Source organism: Takifugu rubripes, chromosome 13 (genome assembly GCF_901000725.2).
Source record: "Takifugu rubripes chromosome 13, fTakRub1.2, whole genome shotgun sequence".
Lineage (NCBI taxonomy): Eukaryota > Metazoa > Chordata > Actinopteri > Tetraodontiformes > Tetraodontidae > Takifugu > Takifugu rubripes.
In genome coordinates, this window is record NC_042297.1 from 11,944,350 (window position 1) to 11,965,662 (window position 21,313).

The following is a 21,313-nucleotide window of genomic DNA, read 5'->3' on the forward strand; positions in this document are numbered from 1 at the left end:
GTACAGATGCACAATAAAGCTGACAGAGAGGATTGCCTACACTGGAGCTGCCGTATCATTGTTCCTCCAGAACATCAGTGGTGTTTAGGACAGCCATACCTCTGATCCAGTAAGGTCTCTGAAGTATACTTCTCTATTTAAGGTGGTTTCTTGTGCCATATAAAAGTTCAAAAGAATATAATTGTTTGACTTTGAAACGAAAGATCTTAAAAATCTGTGTACAAATCCTTACGTTTGCTGGTTATCAAGATTCCAGGATATTTATATTTCTTGAAGCAAATTCTGAAAGGGAAGGTATCTAAAGGCAGGTTGTGATATGTACAATAACATCCCATCCACATAAAGGGAGACTTTATGGTCCACTCCAACATGCTGAATACCCTTGATATGAGTATTCTTCCTCAGGAGCATGAGGATCCATTTTGACTGCAAATGGACACCTCTGTTTCTACTATGTTGGAGCTCAAAATAGGTGGTCATGTTATGGCTGACTTCTGGCAATGGTGACCAACAAAATAATCCAACTAAAATCTCATCTGCCAGCTCTTTCAGGTATATAATGTTTACTTTTTCTTATCTGCACATCATGTAATTACCTGCCTGCATAAATATGCCTTCAGACAGATAAAGAAGACATTCCTGGAGTTAACCAAGATAACCAGATGTAATCTCAGTCACAACGAAATTGTTAAACTCTCCATCTGATTGAAGCAGGAAATTAAATCTCCACGTCACACTTAAATTACTGGACTCAAACAAAAACTCCACAGACGTCGAGATACAAAGAGGGTTTTAATAATCCAAATGGTCAGTACACAGACGGTCAGGCAGCAAAGGCAGGAGTACAAAATCAGCAAGCAAAGGCAGATCAAATTTACGGGCAATAAACATTCAAAAAATATATCTTAAGATCAGGCAAGAAAACAAAGCTTGGACGCTGGCACTAAAACAAGACAAACACACAACCACAAAGACAAAGACTGGGGCATAAACACAACACAGGGGTGGAGACATTACACATTGCGGTTACTGGCAGCATCGTTACATATTTTAAAAGAGGAAATGGGTTCATATCATTAATTGTTTTTCATTGTTACAGTAAAATAAGTGCTTATGTTCATTTTGGAGGCTGCTGTATATGATCTTCACCTCATCCGGGTGACCTCTACACACAGGCTGCATTCATGTGGAAATATGATTTTTTTTAAAACACTGGTTTTATCTGGATTAGCTGACAGATCAAATATGCATATTTAAAAATGATCACTTGAAGCGTTTAAACAATTTCATCATTGACATGCGTTACAGTGTTACAGTGGATGAGACTGTAATAAAGTTTTCAGTCTTCAATCTGCGGCAGGTAAACTGAACCGCCACTCTGTTCCAAAGTCACACAAGCGTTCAAAACCAAATGCGGGGAAGAGTGGCTCAGTGAATGTTGAGTGGAAGGTGTGGAGGTGGACCTGGGTTCTGATCCCAGAGGAGGGGAGAGAGTAGAACGACACGATGCCAGCGGACCAGTTCATATAGACTCCCACCCTGCCAGAGCGACTGGGTGCTTGTGAAACGTTGGTGGGGATGTTATTGTGCCATGCAGTGCAACCCTGAGCAGAGAAGAGGAGACACCACGACTGGGCGGTGCGTCCCAGGCAGCAATCATAGTCATCCCTGCTCTTCCTCGTTCTGCTATAGGCCACACCTATGTTCACCCTTCCGTTCCACTTAACTTCCCAGTAACAGCGCCCAGTCACTCCTTCTGTAGTCAACACCTGAGTCCAATTGAAGAACCTGTCTGGGTGATCCGGATACGGCTGCTTTTCTTTCACAAGTGCTGCATGTCTGTTGTTTTCTGACAACATGAGATTTGTGGCTGCTGTGTTTGGGTCCAGTGAAAACTGACAGAAAACTGAAGCAGAAAGCATCGAAGACACAATGTTAGGTGTGTGCACGCAGTTCAGTCTCTTCCCCAAATCATTTCCAAATTTATAAAGTCAACAGAGTAGCAACTGTGCAATCGCAGCACATACAACAGCTGTTTCATATCATTTCAGCATCACAAATGCACCTGTCCTGCCTCCTCATTCCACAAGAAATTCTTATTCTTATTCTTAAGTAAAGAATGGCATCAGAAAACGGAATTAAATCTCCACCTTAAACAAAATATACAGCTGTTCTTACTGAAAATGTCTTGCATTTATTACAACATTTTTCAACAAAAGGTTACAGTCCAAAAATGTCCAAAATTGTGACCTTTGGTTGAAATGATAATCTTTTTAAAGTTTTTACCTTTTAGTCTCAGCGCCTATCCTTTCAGAGCAAATCTTTGGTACCTAGTTGTTGAAGTCCTCTGTTTGCTTGCTTGGCACCAGCCAGAGCTGTGCAGCAAGAACCCATGCGCACACCTCTATAAAGTACTGCCTGCCTCAACCTTGTGCCTTACAAGTGTCTGAATATTCCATCACAGAACTGCTCATTTGAGTGTACAACCATGCTTGTGGAGTTGCAAGGTTTGGACCATTTTTCATACTTACACCGGCGGGGTGAAGGTCTCATTCGGCAGCTCCCGCAATGATCAGTCCTGGAGGGGGACAAAAGAAATTGAATGACAGAAAGGGAAAATGCTTACGGCGTGTACTGTGTGTTTGACTGTACTTGAGAGTTTCCAGTTTCCAGCGTGGGTTTTTTACTGCAGCAGAAAGCAGCTCCAGTGCTGAGTTTCCCGGGTGATTGAAGCTCAAGTCCAACTCTCTCAGGTGGGCCGGGTTGGATTCCAGAGCCAGAGCCAGGTTTTTACAGCCTGTTTCTCCAATGTGACATCCCGATAGTCTGTAATGAAGGAGAAACTTGTTTACCGCCTACGTTGAGATCTGGGTACTGATCTCTGATCACATCCCCTCTTCCAAAATGTAATATCTGTTGGGGTTTCTGGGTTGTGTCGGTCTTTGTCCTGCAGGGGGTGGAGGGGAGCACAATTTGGGCGCACCTGTGGGCAATTTTGCATCTTGTTGCCAAATTTAGCAGGTTGTGCCTGCCAGGGTGTCTGTTCGTGTGGGGAGTGTGTCTGTAAATGAAACTGTTTGACCACTCCACCATTGTGTCCTGGCCTGCGTTCGGGTCCTGTACAACTCGTTTCGTAACAATATCATCCACTCTTGTGCTGGTCTCATTGTGTCTGGCTTGAATGCTGCTTAAATGTAACTATCACTCATCTGAGAAACAGGGATGACAGTTCTTGAAAATATTCAGCACAAAAAGGAAACATTACAGCCTCAAACAGTAAAAATTTGGGATGCTTTGATTTCCACACCAGGGGGCGTAGGAGAGCTGTAGTTGCACAACATGGTGTCACTTGTCAAGTGAAACCAGAGGTGATGCATGCCTAAGAATTATTTGCAAAACTAGAAAACACAAACTGCACTGTCGCTCTGTCTACGATAGTAAAGCTCATTACTTTCGTTACTGACCTGAGTGTTTCCAGTCTACAGTTTGGACTGGTGAGTCCAACCAAGAGCAGCTTCACGCCTGCATCGTATAGGTCATTGTTACTCAGGTCCAACTCTCTCAGACTGCAGTTCTTCGAGGAGAGAACAGGCACAAGAGCTTGGCAGCTTTTTGACGACAGGCTGGAGTCACTCAACCTGATGGAGAGAAACACTGAGAGAATGATCTTTATTCTTCTGTAGGAGAATTTACCTTAGCTATGACTTACACAGCCCTCTTTGAGGCTTTGACCACTGGGCGGAGCCAGAGGAGGCCCTCATCTGAAGCAGAGAACGTCCTCAAGTCAAAGATGTCCAGCTGTTGCTGAGATGAGAGCAGAATGAATGCAACTGCAGACCACTGAGATGGAGAAGGCTGGTTCTCAAAGATGCGTCCCGGTCTGAAGCTCTGCTGGATCTCCTCCTCCAGAGACTGGTCATTCAGCTCATTCAAACACTCTAACAGATAAATGCTTTTCTCAGGAGAAGGACATTCACCAAGTTTCTTCTTGATGTACTTTACAAGATCTTTTTTGATCTGTGACGTACTCCCTGCCTTCAGCAGAAGGCCTCTTAAAACAGACTGGTTGGTGTCCAGCGAAAGACCCAGAAGAAAGCGGACAAACAGGTCCAGGTCGCCGTTTGGACAGTGCAGAGCCTTGTTAATGGCCGTCTGGAAGAGCTTTTTAAGGTTTGTTTTGAATTGTAAAGGTACACACAGTTCAGGGGGGAACTGTTTTTTTCTCAGTAAATCGATGCCATTGTTGATGAATGTCAGGAGGACATAGAGTGCCGCAAGGAACTCCTGGATGCTCAGATGTACAAAACAAAACACCTTCTCCTGTTTCAGTCTGGTCCCGTCATCGGCCATGTCTGTGAGAAGGCCCGAGTAGATCAAGACCGCTTTTGTGTCAATCCCACATGTTTCCAGGTCGGACTGATAGAAGACAATGTTTCCTTTCTCTAGATTGTCAAAAGCAAGTTTTCCCAGTGTGAAAATTGTCTTCTTGGTCTCTTGGTTCCAGAGAGCATCTGTAGGCACACTTGTGTGATATTTTTCATTCGCCTTTGTGGTCTGGACTACCAGAAAGTGGAGGTACATGTTTGTCAGCGTTTGTGGCAAATTGCCTATGTCTTGAGTTTTCAGCAGATGATCTAGAACTTCAGCGCTGATCCAGCAGAAAACTGGGACACGGCACATGATCTGGAGGCTTCGCAATGTCTCAATGTGGGAGATGATTCTCCTGGCCTGCTCCCGCTTCTTTACCTTCCTGTGGAAGTACTCCTGCTTCTGCAGCTCACCAAACCCTCTCACCTCTGCCACCATGTCAATGAATTCAGGGGGGATCTGACTGGCGGCTGCAGGTCTGGTGGTTATACAGAGGCGTGCAGTAGGGAGGAGCGTCCCTTTAATCAGGTTTGTCAGCAGCACTTCAACTGAGGTTCCCTCCATGGCGTCAGTCACCATCTGGCTGTTGCGGAAGTCCAGATGGAGGCGACATTCGTCTAGACCGTCAAAAATGAACAAAACCTGAAAGTCTTCAAATCTGCAGATTTCGGCCTCTTTGGTTTCAATGAAGAAGCGATGAAGAAGTTCTACCAAACTGCACTTCCTCTCTTTCATCAAATTGAGCTCTCGAAAAGTGAATGGAAAGATGAGCTGTATTCCTTGGTTGACTTTCTCCTCAGCCCAGTCCAGGATGAACTTCTGTGTGAGCACAGTTTTACCAATGCCGGCCACTCCCTTTGTCAGTAGAGTTCTAACTGATCCATCTGGTCCAAACAAAGGACTAAACATTTTCTCACATGTGGCCGATGTTGGTGCGCTTTGTGTTGTCCGTGATGCTTCTATGTCCCCAAACTCTTGTAGATCTTTGACCTCTTCACCGCAGGCCTGCGAGATGCTGAGCTCTGTGTAGATTTCATTCAGAAATCTGGGCTCTCCGGCTTTGGGAACCCCCTCAAACAAACACTGGAACTTTTTCCTCAAGTTGGACTTGAGGTTACGTTGACATATGACAGCGAGAGACTCTGAAGGAACAGCAGACAATGTTCATGATCAACATGTTGACTCAACCACAAACTTGGAGAACCACTTTCGTTGCTATGGTCGCTAATATGGCGGCTACAATTGTGTATTTGTGGTGTGCACCTTGGATACAAAACAGCACTTACTTCTCTGCAGAGAGTCTGCCAGCTGATCCTGCTTCATTTGCCTCAGAAAACTCAGTGTGATCTTAAGAAAATTGTCTTTGTCGGCGTGTCTCTGCCCTGCCTCTTTACCATCCACTACTTCATCCTCACGTCTCTGATTCTTGGGGACTTGTGAAGATTCTGGCCACAGATCTTCCTTGAGTTCCTTCAGCTCGTTCCTCACAAATGTGATGATTTTTTCTTCGAGAACCTGGAATAGCAAGATATAGAATCAGTAGAGCACCTGTATAAGAACATCTACCAGCCTCAGACCTTTAAATAAAGGGTGGATTGGGATTAGAGTCACCATTTAAGGTTAATTTGTGAGCAAACAAATTTGCAACCATCTTAAATTGGCCAAATACTTCAGAGAAAACTCAGAGCACGAGTCAATAAAACATACATTGAATACAGAGTCCAGGTCCCTGGAAGGTCGTCTACTCAGAACTTCTGACCTCTCCCGATGACCTTTATACCTGAAAATGTGAAACACAAATAAACACACCTGTACAACTGTCATATTTTCAAAAAAAATTAAAATACTTTAAAAGTCGTCACATTTGGGTGGGCTTGTCCTCAGAATGAGTAGATGGAGCCAAACTGCTGAAGGACAGACTCCTGGAATCACCTGAGTCCGACCTTTTGTCTTTTAATCGTCTTCAAAAGTCACAAAGACATTAACTCTGATGAATGACTAACTCCCCCCCCCCTAATTTAGTGAGATAAAACTCATTAAATACTGCTGATTGGTCACATATGTGCAGCATAATAAACAGTGTTGCATCACAGATCGTAATGTCATACGTTTCTTTCTCAGTGTTTCCTCCATTGTTAAAGGTGATGAACTGCAGTTTAGAACGGTCGCTCTTCAAGGACAAGCAGGTGAGGCCAGGTGAGTCAGGCCTGTCCTGCGTCTCCGGGCTGAAACGAGAAAATACTCACTGTTGACATCGGGCATAGAAAACAATGGTAACCACAAAGTTAAAATATTCAACTTTAACCAATTGTAAACACTTCTAAGTGAATTGAAATTCATGGTTAAAGCAGCTTTTCAAGAAAAGTTTTTTAAATTTATGACTTATTTCCACGAAGCGTAACCGTTTCAATCTCGACACAGTTGGGAACAGAGCTCCGCTTGTGTGATATTTTTCATTCGCCTTTGTGGTCTGGACTACCAGAAAGTGGAGGTACATGTTTGTCAGCGTTTGTGGCAAATTGCCTATGTCTTGAGTTTTCAGCACATGATCTAGAACTTCAGCGCTGATCCAGCAGAAAACTGGGACACGGCACATGATCTGGAGGCTTCGCGATGTCTCAATGTGGGAGATGATTCTCCTGGCCTGCTCCCGCTTCTTTACCTTCTTGTGGAAGTACTCCTGCTTCTGCAGCTCACCAAACCCTCTCACCTCTGCCACCATGTCAATGAATTCAGGGGGGATCTGACTGGCGGCTGCAGGTCTGGTGGTTATACAGAGGCGTGCAGTAGGGAGGAGCGTCCCTTTAATCAGGTTTGTCAGCAGCACTTCAACTGAGGTTCCCTCCATGGCGTCAGTCACCATCTGGCTGTTGCGGAAGTCCAGATGGAGGCGACATTCGTCTAGACCGTCAAAAATGAACAAAACCTGAAAGTCTTCAAATCTGCAGATTTCGGCCTCTTTGGTTTCAGTGAAGAAGCGATGAAGAAGTTCTACCAAACTGCACTTCCTCTCTTGAGCTGCTGAATTCACCTGAGTCCGACCTTTTGTCTTTTAATGGTCTTCAAAAGTCACAAAGACATTAATTCTGATGAATGACTAACTCCCCCCCCCCCCTAATTTAGTGAGATAAAACTCATTAAATACTGCTGATTGGTCACATATGTGCAGCATAATAAACAGTGTTGCATCACAGATCGTAATGTCATACGTTTCTTTCTCAGTGTTTCCTCCATTGTTAAAGGTGATGAACTGCAGTTTAGAACGGTCGCTCTTCAAGGACAAGCAGGTGAGGCCAGGTGAGTCAGGCCTGTCCTGCGTCTCCGGGCTGAAACGAGAAAATACTCACTGTTGACATCGGGCATAGAAAACAATGGTAACCACAAAGTTAAAATATTCAACTTTAACCAATTGTAAACACTTCTAAGTGAATTGAAATTCATGGTTAAAGCAGCTTTTCAAGAAAAGTTTTTTAAATTTATGACTTATTTCCACGAAGCGGAACCCTAACCCTAACCCTAACCCTAACCCTAACCCTAACCCTAACCCTAACCCTAACCTCTAACCCTAACCCTAACCCTAACCCTAACCCTAACCCTCTAACCCTAACCCTAACCCTAACCCTAACCCTAACCCTAACCCTAACCCTAAAATATTCATCTTTAACCAATTCTAAACACTTCTAAGTAAATTGAAATTCATGGTTAAAGCAGCTTTTCAAGAAAAGTTTTAAAAAAATAATAATTTATGACTCGTTTCCACGGAGCATAACCGTTCCAATCTCAGCACAGTTGGGAACAGAGCTCCTAGATCTGGATCCTTCTTCCGCTTCAGAATGTGAAGCGTGGATTGTTACGTCATCAGCAGGGTGGCGTCATCACTGCGTGAGTTTGACGACCATAATTAATTCAAGAATGTTTCTTTTTTCTTTAAAATCACTATTAGGTCCTTATCCATAGTATTAGAAAATGACATAGATTCAGCTGCTTGGTGAAAATATGACTTTAATACGGATCAATCAGAAAGGGTTAAAATGGGTTAAAAAGGGTCAGAAAAAAAACAAACAACCAGTCAGATGTCTGAGCTGGGGTCCAGCTGGCATGTCTCTTATACACAGGGATGGCAGAGTCTCCTCTCTCTTCGGACCAGTCCATGGTGGAGCAACCACCTTTAGACAAACAAGCTACTTTTTTATCCCAAAATGAATCATTTTAAATGATCAGCTGAGGCATCGTCAAGTTGTATTTAAAGCTCATACCTGTCAAATCCTGGGAAACCTTGGGAAAAGTGGCAAACGTGTGAACCCAAAGTCTCTGTGTGTTTCTAATTTTGTGTTGTGTTTCCTCCTTTAATTTCTGTTACAGTGTAAGCAAAGTCAATTGTGGCTGCGCTGGTTGGATCACATACTTGTGAACCTTATTCAACGTCATCTCCCACAGTGACAAGCGTTGGATCAGGGGCACACTTTTATGTACAAAATGTGAATATTATATTAAAGATTCTTAGAGTAAACCTTTGCTTGCTATTATAATAAAAATAGGTCAGAATTGTATTGTATTTTTAATCTCTCTTACTGGGATAAATAAGGTTAAGATAAAACCTGAACTGATTTTAATATTCTATTGATTATGTACGTTCTTATTTTGGAACTCTAACCCACGCGCACAGACACACTCGCACGTGACCAGACGTAAGATCACTTGACGGTCACATGGTTCAGTCAGCTGATGCTAGCGCTAGCCAGTTGGACGGTTCTCCTAGAGACGGAGGTGACGGTCAGACAGAATGCCTTTCCCCGAGTTGTATTTTAATGTCGATAATGGCTACCTGGAAGGGCTGGTCAGGGGGTTTAAAGCTGGAATTCTATCCCAGGCGGATTATCTCAATCTCGTCCAGTGCGAAACCCTGGAAGGTGAGTGAGAGCAGACGAGAGCTAACGGGTTTGAGCTAGCCGCTAGCGGCTAACGGTGTCTGTCAGGCGCAAAGCCACTTGGCTCTATTTGGATTATTTCGGGTGTTAAAACGTGGGTTTGTGTCAATGATAACGGTATTTACATTTGTAATGGTAAATATTCAGTTTTGTGTTGCTGTCACGTCACAGTTTATGCGGCTAAGATGGCATTTCCTTCTCAACATGCTACCAATAGAATGCATTAGCTGGCTAATCCAAACATGGCTTGACGGCGTTTGGCCGTATAGATGCTTAAAAAGATGGGGAAGTGAAAATGAAGAACTGTTGTTTTACACGGTTGCATCCAGTATAAACCTAATAAAATATGGATTATCAATATTAGCCCTCGCTGCCATTATCCTTTCTATTTGCATCAAAACCTGCTCTATTGGTTAACAAGGAAGTATTTGTGTATATATTTGACTAAATAGCATTTTCATACATTTAGCTTTTTTAAGTGTTAAGATCTCATAAAAAGCTGTTCGATATGAGTGTTTTTACATTTTATTTACATTAGAAATACTGATGAGCAAGTTTTAAAGCGGCTGTGCTCCCTGCAGATCTGAAGCTTCACCTGCAGAGCACTGATTATGGCAGCTTCCTGGCAAATGAGGCATCCCCCCTCACCGTGTCCGTCATCGACGACAAGCTGAAGGAAAAGATGGTGGTTGAGTTTCGCCACATGAGGAATCAGTCCTATGAGCCGCTGGCCAGCTTCATGGACTTCATTACGTAAGCAGATAGTTGCCATGTTGACTGTTGGAAAAAGCGGATTGTGCGAGCGATGTGTCCTTAAATGGAAGCAGAAGTGACGGGATGTGTGAGAGACGTTCACGCGCCTCAATCGGCTGCTCTGTATTGAGGAAAAACAGCGTTTGACATTGTGATTGCAGGTACAGCTATATGATTGACAATGTCATCCTGCTGATCACGGGCACCCTACACCAGCGGGCCATCTCAGAGTTGGTGCCCAAGTGTCACCCGCTGGGCAGCTTCGAGCAGATGGAGGCGGTCAACATCGCACAGACTCCCGCCGAGCTTTACAACGCCATCCTGGTGGACACGCCGCTGGGTCCGTAGCTCCTCATAGACTGCGTTTGATCCTTAAACGGCTGTTTAGGAGTCCTGTCTGTTTCAAATCTTGTCTCTGGATTTCAGCTGCATTTTTCCAGGACTGTATATCTGAACAAGACTTGGATGAGATGAACATTGAGATCATTCGAAACACGCTATACAAGGTAAAACAAAGTAAAATGATGTAAGATTGTGAGACAATTTACTGTCAAACTGCAGTCTGAATACCTCCACAGAGATTCACACCTAATTTATCATTAAACTATTCATCCTTTAGGCTTATCTGGAGGCCTTCTATAAGTTCTGCTCCAACCTTGGAGGAACCACAGCTGACACCATGTGTCCAATTCTAGAGGTGGGTCAGTATTTCAAACAAAGCCTTTCGTGAGCGAAGCCCTGTGATGGTGTCCTCTCGCCTGCTGCGCCTCACCTCGTCCTCCTGTTTGTGCTGCAGTTCGAGGCAGACAGGCGAGCCTTCATCATCACCATCAATTCGTTTGGCACGGAACTGTCCAAAGAGGACCGGGCCAAGCTGTTCCCCCACTGTGGAAAACTCTACCCTGAAGGCCTCGCTCAGCTGGCCCGCGCCGATGATTACGAGCAGGTCAAAGCTGTTGCTGATTTCTATCCTGTAAGTATAAATGTTTCATTTTTCCTTTCTGTGTTTTATTCTAGCTGTTTGGGTTTTTTTTTTTTTTTGTTTTTTTACATAAAGCACAGCTTTATTAATTGTTGCAACTGCTGTGAAGGAGTACAAGCTGCTGTTCGAGGGCGCAGGAAGCAACCCAGGCGACAAAACCCTGGAGGACCGTTTCTTTGAGCATGAGGTGAGATGCATCATGGGATATGAAGTCCGGTTTAATGCCCCTTGCACTCATGGAACTTTTATTCCACAACATAGTACTTTTCTGATAGTTTCAGCAGCTGCAAAGATAGAAATATACCAATTTGAAATATTTTAGTTTTGATTTCCAGCTTTTTAATTATTTTGAGGTGCAGATCTGACCCTGTTCTGACCCGATCTGTCCTTATCTCCCTGCTCACAGGTGAAGCTGAACAAGCTGGCCTTCCTCAACCAGTTCCACTTCAGCGTTTTCTACGCCTACGTCAAGCTGAAGGAGCAGGAGTGCCGAAACATCGTGTGGATCGCCGAGTGCATCGCCCAGCGGCACCGCGCCAAGATCGACAACTACATTCCGATCTTCTAAACCGTCGTCCCTTCATCGATTCCTCCCGTCATGTCCTCGGCAGCGTCCCCGCACCCGCTGCGGTGTCGCGCTCTCTCTTTGGATGCTAAATGTTCTGTGATCTTCGCTGTCAGGCTAAATTGGTTTCTTCTTGTTTATGTTTTCAACCAGTAAAAGCACACGGTCCAATACGAGTGTTCCCACAATCACAGTGGCGGTGATCTCACCGCCAACGCGACTCAGCTTCTTCAGATTTTCAGCTGTTGATTAGATATTGATTTTATTTTTAATGTGTAAAAAGCCCAAATTTGTCTGATTTTAAGCTTTGTAAACAATATGCTTTCTTTCCCACTTGTCTATTCCAACAAATAACCAGTACAGTGATTGATTCCCCCCCCCCCCCCCGCCTATGTTCTCTGCCTTGATTCCAGCTGGAGGAAATCCTTGATTTCAGAGTAATTTTCTGATCGGAGAATTTGGAAAACTATTTCAGATTTTCAGTATTGATTTTTTTTTCCCCCCAACTCATCAGTCAACCTGATGGCGTGTTCCTGCGGCGCCCCAGATCCATGTGAGACAGGTCGAAGGTCATCTTGATCTTCCCCTGATGGAGAAGCGCGTGAACACATTCCCCTAGCATCGCCGGCTGTATCATTTTTTATTTATTTCTGTGTAAGTGGCGGTTTCTGCATGCACGTCGGCTCGATCCTTTGATTTTTACCCCCCAAAATCCAGCGACGAAAGCAGCGAGCCCCTTGTTTTCTGTCTGTGATGGTTGTTAGATGTTTGACATCTCACCTGACGAGCCTCCAGTCGTCAGTGTCGTGGTTTGAAGGAGGCGTGAAGCCTCCGGAGGAAGAAAGAATCTATGTTTAAAGTATATACAAATAGATATTTATGGAGCAATGACATTTCTTCTCCATGCTGCATTATTGCTGTACTGCTCCGACTCTTTATTTGTGAAATGTGTTGTAAATGTGACGAAAACATTAAAACAGACTAAACTGCGTCCAGGTGATTCTCAGCTCCATGTCCTGCTTCAGCAGGGGCGCGGCCCCCTCCCCCCAGCTCCTGCAGGGGGACACAAAAGTGGCCCCTTCCATGCTAGATGTGATTATAAAGGAAACTTTCTGCCAGGCGGACTCAGAAGGAACCGGATCAGAAACAAGTGACATCTGATTGGCTGTGAGCTCCACTGAGAACAGCCTGAAGGCTTCAGCTTTGATTGGCAGTAATCAGGCTGTGGGGCTGCAGCTGCAGCTCTTCCCTCAGAGACCATGACCCACCATGACCCTGCAGCTCAGAACCAAAGCCCGGCTCTTCGACCTGCACTGCTCCGTGGGCCTGACCGACTGGGACATGGACAAGGAGCTGAAACTGGCGACCACCACGGACCAGATTTACCACGGTGATGCTCTCCTCTTTCCCTCAGTTGGGTTCAGAACCTGTGGAGACGTTTAACCCGTGTGTGGTGTGTCCCAGATGACAAACTGAACGAGCAGTACGTGGTCCAGAGGCCCGCGGCCAGAGCCTCGAGGAGGAAAGATGAATTCGTTTGGTATGACAAGATGTCAGGTGAGACGAGGATGTAGAGAAGTCCCAACTCTCTTCTGTCCATTTCAGCTCTTCTCTGGTCCAAAGGCGACTTCATCCACTCACGTGTCCTGAAATCGCTTCATCATTCAGACATCAACTTATTGTTTTTCTATTACTGTCTATAAAAATGACTTAAAAAGAAAAAAAAACCTCAGCAGCTGATGGGAAAAATCATCAATGAGCTGCTAAAGTTGAAATAACAGATCTGGAGTCTTTCCTGCTGCACCTGTCAATGAATACGGGGACTATCCGCCCATTAATAATTGTTGTTAAATTAAAATTGAATGAGCAGCCTTTAAATCGGGACGGAGCGTTTTGGAAAAGGTTTGCAGACTCAAGGGAAAAGTCTATTTCTTTTTCTCCATCAGACACTTTCGTGAAGCCAAACTTGTGGCTGTTGGTGAATCCCAGTATTGCCTGTCCAATCCAGTACGGAGAGATGTCATCAGATCTGCAGACGGCGTCGGAACCAGCTGGGGAGATCCAAACGGACCCTGCACAGAACCGTGTGCCTGTTGTCCAGGAGGTTCTGCTGAGTTCTGAGTACACGGTAGACCCGATGCGTCCGAACGGCCGCTGAAAGTTCATTAAACACTTGGAAATATTGCAAATAAAAATGTTTGGCAGAAAAATTAGTTTCTTTCTCTGGTTTGGAGATCAAGAACACGTGTCCTCCGGTCAAGAGCCGACGTAAAGGGAGAACCATGGCAATAAAGGTAAAACATGACTTTTTTTTTTTCCTGTTAGAACGTTTCTACCTGCTTTTTGTCACCTTCCAGGACTTTAAGAACCTGAAACCAGGATGTTGGCCTCGCCCGCCTGTCAACTATTGCATCCTCATCGCTTTGGCGCTCAAGAGCAGCCACACCGGGAGCCTCAAGGTCCAGCAGATCTACCAATTTACCAGGTACGAGCGATCGCCCACCTCTAATAACTCAAATAAGACCCAAGTTAACAGAGATGTCGGGGGATCTTTCACAGGGAGAACTTCCCCTTCTTCCAGACGGCTCCGGATGGTTGGAAGAACACCATCAGACACAACCTGTGCTTCAACAGCAGCTTCCGCAAAACCTGCAACCAGATGTGCAGGGACGGGAAGAGGAAGTCCTGTTTTTGGCACCTGACGTCAGACGGCCAACGGCGGCTCCTGGACGAGATCAGCACGTTACCGGGAGAAACCTTCAAGCAGCTGGAGCGGAGCATGTCCCACCCAGGTGAAGAGCTCCTCGGGTCTAAAGGGCCGCGAAAATAACTCCCCCCATATGACACTACTTTAGTCTCTTTATTTGCCACTAGGGGGAGCCGTCGACATTGATTCAATACATTTCTAATGAATTCCCTCCTCGTTTCAGATGTGATAAGGACGCTGCTCTCACTCTGATCTCAGAAGATCAAACCAAGGGTTTTCCTGCACTTCATGCTGATTTATTATATTTTTGTAAATGGAAAATTGTATTTGCTTGGACTCAGAAGTGCACTCGGATGAGAACTTGTAACAGGATATTAAAATTGGTGATTGGGAGTTGTGGTGGTGTCGCGTTTAATCAAAACCAGGTTCTGCAGAACCTCCAACAGAAGTCCAGTTTCTTCACAAACGTTTTTTTCTTTCCTTCCTGCCATGTTCATCGTTTTTTATCTATTTTTAAACTGAGCGACTTCTAAGACGTGACTTCTCTGCGTTATTTTAACGCCTTTAATTTCTCCAGCTGCAGAAGCCAGTCGGTCTTCAAATCAAACTTATATTGTCCCAAAAGCTCGATTAACCGTGAGGTCGTGATTCTTATATACGTTCAAATATCACATAGAACCTTGGTGCTGCAGTGATTTCTGCCTCAGAACCACCTTTTGTTCCTATCTGTCAGGTATCTGGATGAGTCGGGACACATGGAAGACGCTGTAGGTCGGCTGAAGGCTCGCGTCGTTGGCAAACAGTCAAATTGTTTCTGTATAAGTAGTTTTAAATGCGTCTGCCAGTCAAATCAGCTTTTGGAAGTACAGCCTGAGCAGGTAGGAACACTCAAACTTCTCCTTACTAAATGTTTTATAACTTTACTCATCGTTGCGATGCACCGTGATTAAAGCCACGGCTGGTCTTGTTTTGTTTTGCTCGTTTCAATCTTTTAATTAAAAAAAAAAAAAAAAGAAAAGAAAAAAAAAGTTAAATCACTGAAGTTAAGAGGGCAAATGAGAGCAGAAGTTCCGTTAAATAATACTATTTTATAATATCGGGAATGGAGCAACAGTTCTGGGGATTTACGTGTTTTCAACTGTCTAAATTCAATTAAACTGCACAGATCTCACGTTCACATGACTTAAACATCTCCGAGTATAGTTCAGATTTTCCGTCTGCCAATAATCCCGCCTGATGTTTTCTGTACAACAGATTTCTAACGATGACAAAGAGCATCTTATCAGGGCTCTTCTTCCCCCTCCTCTTCAGCAGCAGCGTGCTCGGGAATGACTCGGTGATTGTGAAGGATTATCAGCACGTCTCCCAGCATCTCACCTGGCAGGAGGCCCAGTCGCACTGCAGGTGTCTCCCTCTGCTGGCAGTACTGATAATTACACGCTGTAATGCTGTAAACTGCAGCTTCATCTCACCAGACAAAACTAGCACAGCCTTCAACTTGTTATAAATAATTGAAAGTATCCCATTAAAATGTGTAGTGTCTATATTTATATTTCGAGTTGAGCAAAATTAGAACTTTCGTCACTCCCTTCTGGTAAGAGAAGTAACTACACAACACGATGGTACCAGATTTAGGGCCAATGTGACATTTTCTAAGAATATTGAATAATTTTCTATTAAATGTGGTTAAAGTCTTGATCACTTATGACTAAATTAATTCCTTCTGACATTCATGCACATATTTTCCAATAGAACAATTCCCCACACTGACCTGGCGACCATCCAGCAGCCAGACGCAGATCGTATACTGATTGACACTTACAATGCCTGGATCGGATACTACATACCCGCACAATGGACTGACAAATATTATATTTGGATCAGTGAAGACTACACCGGGGAGGATCCCAACGATGGCAATTGTGGTTCTGTCCAGTCCAGCACAAAAAGGTAAGTGACTCGTGTGTTCTTGTATTTGCTCCATACTGAGAACAAAAATAACATGGTTTTAAGGTTGAGGTTAGAATTTGGATTAGAGTTAGTTGGGGTGATTCGGGTGAGGGGCTGGGGAATGAATTATGTCTATTAAGGTCCTCACAAAGATGGAAGTACAAGGATGTGTGTGAGATCTGACTCTGGGCCTGTGGTCAAACTAACGCCTTGAAAATTCTAAGATGATTTACATTAACAGATCCTCATTTTGGAATGTGTGAGATTTAAATTTGGCACAGACAGTTGTTAGCAGCGAGCGGTCAAAGGTCAATAAACCCACCCGAATGAGGATAAACAGGATTTGGTTTTTCTTCCTCTCTGAAAGTTTCCTTTACCAGCACTGTCAGCAGTACCTTTTCTTCATCTGTCAACACTCACTTGTAAATGGTCTCCGGAACTACACACTGGTGCTGCAGTCCAAGACGTGGACAGAAGCTCTGAACTACTGCAAGGAAAACTTCTACAGTCTGGCAACTCTGAAGGACTACACCAGTCGGAACTCGGCAGTCGTTCAGAAGGACTTTCCAGTCTGGATTGGCCTGTACAGAGAAGGTAAAGCACAACCCCAGCCCTCAACACCCCAGCAGGTTGTAACCAGCTAGAGTAGCAGCATGTTAGCCCTTTAAATGTGTGTTTCCACTCATTAAAGTAATTTTGATCCCAAAATCACAAATATTATTCGCCTCAGAGGGGTTTACAATCTGCACAGCTGTGACAGCCTCTGTCTTTAGACTCCCAAACTGAATCATAAAAAACTTTGAAAACACTCTTTGGAATTCAGTCTCTTCTGCAGGAAAAATGTGGAAATGGAGCAAAGGGTCTTCCGAATACAGAAACTGGGCAACAGGCGAACCAAAGAACGATGGTGACTGCGTGACCATTTCTTCTATAACCCGAAAGATGTCCACCCAGGACTGTAGAGCCCGCTTTCCCTTTGTCTGTCTGAAGGAAAATCTAATCCTGGTGAAGGAGAACAAGACGTGGCAGGAGGCTCTGGAGCACTGTCGAGCCTTCAACTATGAGCTGGTCAGCGTGCAGCCTGGAGAAGACCACCGGAGAATGATGGGCTATATCATGGAGGCCGAAACTAACAAGGTGGGCTCTCCCCATATGAGACCAGGCTCCTGCTCAAGGTTTCTGCCTGTTAAAAAGCACTTTTTCCTTGCCGCAGCTGCTTGTTTGGGGTCAGGTGTTGGGTTTCTGTGATTGTAACAGATCCAGTTCAAGTAAAGATTAATTGAATTCTCTTCATCTGAGGTTTCCTCCCTCCAGGTGTGGACAGGTCTCCGTTTCCTAGCTGGTGATTGGCTGTGGATGAACAAGGCAACTGTTCGGTACTCTGAACTGCCCCTCTGCCCCCAGCAGGGGCAGCGGTGTGGCGTTCTTTCCAAGGAAGACAAAGGAAGTGTGGAGATCACAGACTGTTCGTGGAAGCTGAATTTCCTCTGTTACACATCAACTTAGCATTTAAACGTCTGGTGCAGAGGAAAAGCTACTCACCCAACAAAGATCAGAGCAAATGCTGTGATTTAGATTAGATGGTCATAAATGTCAAGTTCCAGTGCTCTTTTAATTGACAACTTAGTAGGAGTTGTTTCTAGCGGCCTCTCTGGTCAAATGTGGTGTAGCAGCGACAACCAGACGTGGAAGTGGGCTGTGGCGTTTCCGGTTTGAGAATTGTTAGTGAAAAGATGTTAACTTGGAATTCATCAGCCTTTTAAAAATGGTTTTGCTGTTGTGAAGTTGTTTTTGAATAACCTATTGTGATTTTAGTAACCGAATGTTAACATCATTCATTAAAAAATAAATACTTGTTAGCCGCTCACATGAAAACTAAAAGGGAGAGCTATAGCTCATTTAATCATAACATCAAAACAACTATGCACGGATAATTTAAATGAAGTACCATCGCCTTTACTGCGAGAGTTTCGGGTTTTATTGTTGACTCACAGAGGGCAACAAAACTTGGTAAAATACAGCAGAACTGAAAACAGCTAATAAAGTGAGCTAATAACACAGCAGGTGTCTTTGGGCAGACACCTGAGCTCCGAGTCCTTTTTTCAGCTGCATTTATCAGAAAACTGTGAGGTAAGTGTGTGGTCTTAATATAGCAGCTGACTAAATGTCAGAATCCTGATAAATGATTTTTTTTTTTTTATCCCCTTAAGCAAATTTAAAACCCAACTCTAACAGCAGCATATTTTAATTAATATAATTTATTTCTATGTTCTGCCTATTCTCTCCTCTACCTGTCCCCTCTCTCTACCCAGCCGGCCATCAGCATGATGGTCCCCCTACATGAGCCTGGTCCTGCTCAAGGTTTCTTCCTGTTAAAGGGAAGTTTTTCCTTGCCACTGTTGCTTGTTCTGTAAAGCACCTAGAAACAATTTTGATTGTAGCAGACAATATTTAAATAAAGATTGAGTGATTGATTACCCAGAAATCAAAGGAGTTCAGTGATGCTCTCTTTAGAACTCTTATAGAACCTGTGATTTCCCTCCTGTGACCTTTTACATTTGTGTTATTCAGCATAATTGGGTGATGGAGTTAACGTGGGCTTTTCCATTCACAAATACTCTTAATGAGAGGGAAACGTCCTGTGTAAACCAGGGTCCTGAAGAGAAGAATACTAATGATGAAAGACACAGGCATGCTGAGAAGCTGTGTCGAAGGGGGAAGATGTGAGCCAGACAGCCGATCTGGAAGTAATTAGACAAAAAAACATGGTGCATATCAGACAGAAACTGCTTTTTTTTCTGGGGATAATCGGTGTAAAATAAGTGTTGGCGGAGTTGTGAATATTTCACTGTGTTATGGGAATTGAAACCCCTGGAGGTGTGTCAAAAAGTTTGATTCCCCCCAAAATGAAGCTGGATAGATGTGTGATGCTTTGAAAATCACGAGATCTCGGCTGTAGATGGATTTAGTATAAATCCGAACATCAGTTTTGCTTTTTGCTCTTAGGGTTACAAAACAGGATAGAAATGAGTCCAGAATGATACTTGAAATCAATGGGATCACAAACACACAGCCATTAGTGAAGGTGTTTTAATCATCACTGCCAAAGTCCACCAACATCATCTTAAATCTGATGGATATGATGGCACAATAAGTCCTGCTCCAGGTTTCTTCCTGTTAAAAGCAGGGTTATACCTGCTACTGTTGTGGCGGGCAGGAAGGGGGGGGGCAGGCTCTAAGCTTCTAAAGGGCCTTGACTGCAACACTGGATGAAGCGAACATGCCCACAGAATAAACATCACTGTTTTTTTTTATCTTCGTGTTCCGGTAGTTCAGCAACAACACAAACCTGACGCGTGGATTTGTTCCAAGTTGTTGTTGAAGCAGCGTAAACAGCTCTGCCAACTCTCAGATGAGGATTTAAGTGCTCCTTCTTGACATCACTGGCTCTGAATCCATTGCATCATCTGTCTGGTTTAGCGGAGCTGTTTTACAGCTCGTGACGCCGTCTTTACGGGACAGCTGGCAACGTTTACGGGCCTGAGGCGGGGGTGGGTTTGAGCCTGGGGGGGGTGAAGGTGGCTGCGGCCGTCAGATCATCACAAGGAGAGAGTAGATCGAAGCTCCCCCCAGGTGACAGGAGGTCAGGAGGCACATCTGCTGCAGCTGAGAACATTCCAAATGTTCTGCAGGAAGTTTTCACTTGTAGGAACATTGGAATTCGCTGAAATTGGGTGATGGTCCAGTGCTCCTGACTTGTTAAATAAACACGCACACACAAACGCACACACCTTAGTCCCTTTTACACAACTTCAAAATTTAAATAGTTAATTTTAATTACTCTCACCGCCCCCATTGCCGCACCACCACTATAACATTGGTGTTTCTATATCAGAGAGCTTGTTAGCATGCTAATCTCAAAAAAATGCCTCTGTAAAGTTCCTTCACAAACTCTTGATGATTGATGTCCTCAATGTAAACGGTATTATAATGGAACCCCACAGCTGGAATATTTAAACTTTTACATTTAAATGGCTGTTTTTCAAATACAGTTGACAGTCTCTCAACTGCTTGTTTGTGTTTTCATTCCTTAACTCCTCCTCCTCCTCAAGTGTTGAAGCTGGCGCCTCATCATCATCATCACCTTCATTACAAACCCTCAAAAACAACCACAATAAGTTCAGTGCTATGGGAATTGTTGTCTTGACGACCATTTTGTGGAGGCCCTGTAAGTGTTCCAGCAAGATTATGGGGGCGAGGGAGGAAAGTGTGTGTGTGTGTGTGTGTGTGTGTGTGTGCGTGTGTGTGTGTGTGTGTGTGTGTGTGTGCGTGTGTGTGCGTGTGTGTGTGTGTGTGTGTGTGTGTTGGGAAAATCAGTTCTGGCTGGAAATGCCTGAATGACCTAATGCACATCTGTGAGTGTTGAACTGACAGAGAAAAGTTTCACTAGTTTAAAGAGAAATAAAAGTTAAAGACTTTCCATCAATTTGTTTTATTTACCATCTCTGTCTATTAACAGTCCATTTACCCTCTCAGTAACCAAACTATTTCTCCTCACTCTCCCAGTATAACCAGTTCAGGTCACCCCTCAAGATCCTTCATTAGCATAGCATTTAGCCAAATCTGTGTTAATAAACAAACATGGTGTTATGTGATACTGGGCTCTGACGGTGCGTTCAAGGACAATCGGATCAGCTTGTGGCCTTCAGCAGCTGCTTCTGTTCTGAGCCGCCATCTTTTATTCAACAGTAACTAGATCCAACACACACCCGTTCTCAGGTTCCTTAAGCATCTGTTCACAACCTCACAACCTGTGTGTGTGTGCGTGTGTGTGTGTGTGTGTGTATAGAGAACAGACACACACACACACACACACACACATATATACAGTATATATAAATGGGATATTATAATTTAAAGATAAACAAACCTATCAAAGTAAAGATTAATTAATCTCTCTAGTTACATTTAAACATGACTTTTAAAATGTGTTCATATTTATTATTATGATAAAATGTTATCCGACTGTATCGAGGGCAAATGATCAGTGGAGTTTAAAC

At 44.0% G+C, this 21,313-nt stretch overlaps 4 protein-coding genes across 6 annotated transcripts; 3 read left to right on the forward strand and 1 right to left on the reverse strand.

Annotated features, from left to right (window-relative positions):
• Positions 1-773: 773 nt before the first annotated feature.
• LOC101063294 (protein NLRC3-like) lies at positions 774-8,761 on the reverse strand. 2 transcript variants are annotated; one of them, XM_011609835.2, is made up of 12 exons: positions 8,625-8,761; positions 8,435-8,534; positions 7,578-7,694; positions 6,477-6,593; positions 6,231-6,329; positions 6,076-6,148; positions 5,655-5,883; positions 3,710-5,510; positions 3,465-3,638; positions 2,653-2,826; positions 2,532-2,578; positions 774-1,906 (listed from the first exon to the last, which is right to left on the reverse strand). In XM_011609835.2, the coding sequence occupies exons 2-12, from the start codon at positions 8,518-8,520 to the stop codon at positions 1,347-1,349; spliced, it is 3,477 nt and encodes a 1,158-aa protein (XP_011608137.2). In that variant the 5' UTR covers positions 8,521-8,534; positions 8,625-8,761; the 3' UTR covers positions 774-1,346. The 2 variants fall into 2 exon arrangements, with proteins under 2 accessions (XP_011608137.2, XP_029702605.1); XM_029846745.1 differs by having other exon boundaries at positions 8,435-8,549.
• A 313-nt stretch (positions 8,762-9,074) lies between these two features.
• atp6v0d1 (ATPase H+ transporting V0 subunit d1) lies at positions 9,075-12,591 on the forward strand. The gene is made up of 8 exons (XM_003969611.3): positions 9,075-9,278; positions 9,878-10,049; positions 10,211-10,389; positions 10,476-10,555; positions 10,669-10,746; positions 10,846-11,022; positions 11,141-11,218; positions 11,438-12,591. The coding sequence occupies exons 1-8, from the start codon at positions 9,152-9,154 to the stop codon at positions 11,597-11,599; spliced, it is 1,053 nt and encodes a 350-aa protein (XP_003969660.1). The 5' UTR covers positions 9,075-9,151; the 3' UTR covers positions 11,600-12,591.
• Positions 12,592-12,813: 222 nt separating this feature from the next.
• foxr1 (forkhead box R1) lies at positions 12,814-14,696 on the forward strand. Its single transcript, XM_003969755.3, has 7 exons — positions 12,814-12,986; positions 13,061-13,153; positions 13,543-13,724; positions 13,831-13,890; positions 13,954-14,081; positions 14,156-14,388; positions 14,527-14,696. Exons 1-7 carry the CDS (start codon positions 12,866-12,868, stop codon positions 14,553-14,555), a joined length of 846 nt encoding a protein of 281 aa, XP_003969804.2. The 5' UTR covers positions 12,814-12,865; the 3' UTR covers positions 14,556-14,696.
• Positions 14,697-14,771: 75 nt separating this feature from the next.
• LOC105417256 (secretory phospholipase A2 receptor-like) lies at positions 14,772-18,313 on the forward strand. Of its 2 annotated transcripts, none has more exons than XM_011609836.2 (6): positions 14,772-15,181; positions 15,558-15,707; positions 16,056-16,253; positions 16,621-16,847; positions 17,077-17,390; positions 17,568-18,313. In XM_011609836.2, the coding sequence occupies exons 2-6, from the start codon at positions 15,568-15,570 to the stop codon at positions 17,757-17,759; spliced, it is 1,071 nt and encodes a 356-aa protein (XP_011608138.1). In that variant the 5' UTR covers positions 14,772-15,181; positions 15,558-15,567; the 3' UTR covers positions 17,760-18,313. The 2 variants fall into 2 exon arrangements, with proteins under 2 accessions (XP_011608138.1, XP_011608139.1); XM_011609837.2 differs by having other exon boundaries at positions 17,089-17,390.
• Positions 18,314-21,313: the final 3,000 nt, after the last annotated feature.

Bases quoted from the DNA above. Each gene is read 5' to 3' on its own strand.
- LOC101063294 (XM_011609835.2), bottom strand. From the start codon at position 8,520: ATGGACTGGTCCGAAGAGAGAGGAGACTCTGCCATCCCTGTGTATAAG. The intron at 5,511-5,654 runs GTAAGTGCTGTT...CTGTTCCTTCAG, and splicing joins GGCAGACTCTCTGCAGAGAA to AGTCTCTCGCTGTCATATGT. The intron at 2,827-3,464 runs GTCAGTAACGAA...CCTTCATTACAG, and splicing joins TGTAGACTGGAAACACTCAG to ACTATCGGGATGTCACATTG.
- atp6v0d1 (XM_003969611.3), top strand. From the start codon at position 9,152: ATGCCTTTCCCCGAGTTGTATTTTAATGTCGATAATGGCTACCTGGAA. The intron at 10,050-10,210 runs GTAAGCAGATAG...TTGTGATTGCAG, and splicing joins AGCTTCATGGACTTCATTAC to GTACAGCTATATGATTGACA. The intron at 10,390-10,475 runs GTCCGTAGCTCC...TCTGGATTTCAG, and splicing joins CCTGGTGGACACGCCGCTGG to CTGCATTTTTCCAGGACTGT.
- foxr1 (XM_003969755.3), top strand. From the start codon at position 12,866: ATGACCCTGCAGCTCAGAACCAAAGCCCGGCTCTTCGACCTGCACTGC. The intron at 13,725-13,830 runs GTAGACCCGATG...TCTGGTTTGGAG, and splicing joins TGCTGAGTTCTGAGTACACG to ATCAAGAACACGTGTCCTCC. The intron at 14,082-14,155 runs GTACGAGCGATC...GATCTTTCACAG, and splicing joins CAGATCTACCAATTTACCAG to GGAGAACTTCCCCTTCTTCC.
- LOC105417256 (XM_011609836.2), top strand. From the start codon at position 15,568: ATGACAAAGAGCATCTTATCAGGGCTCTTCTTCCCCCTCCTCTTCAGC. The intron at 16,848-17,076 runs GTAAAGCACAAC...TTTGGAATTCAG, and splicing joins GATTGGCCTGTACAGAGAAG to TCTCTTCTGCAGGAAAAATG. The intron at 17,391-17,567 runs GTGGGCTCTCCC...TCCTCCCTCCAG, and splicing joins TGGAGGCCGAAACTAACAAG to GTGTGGACAGGTCTCCGTTT.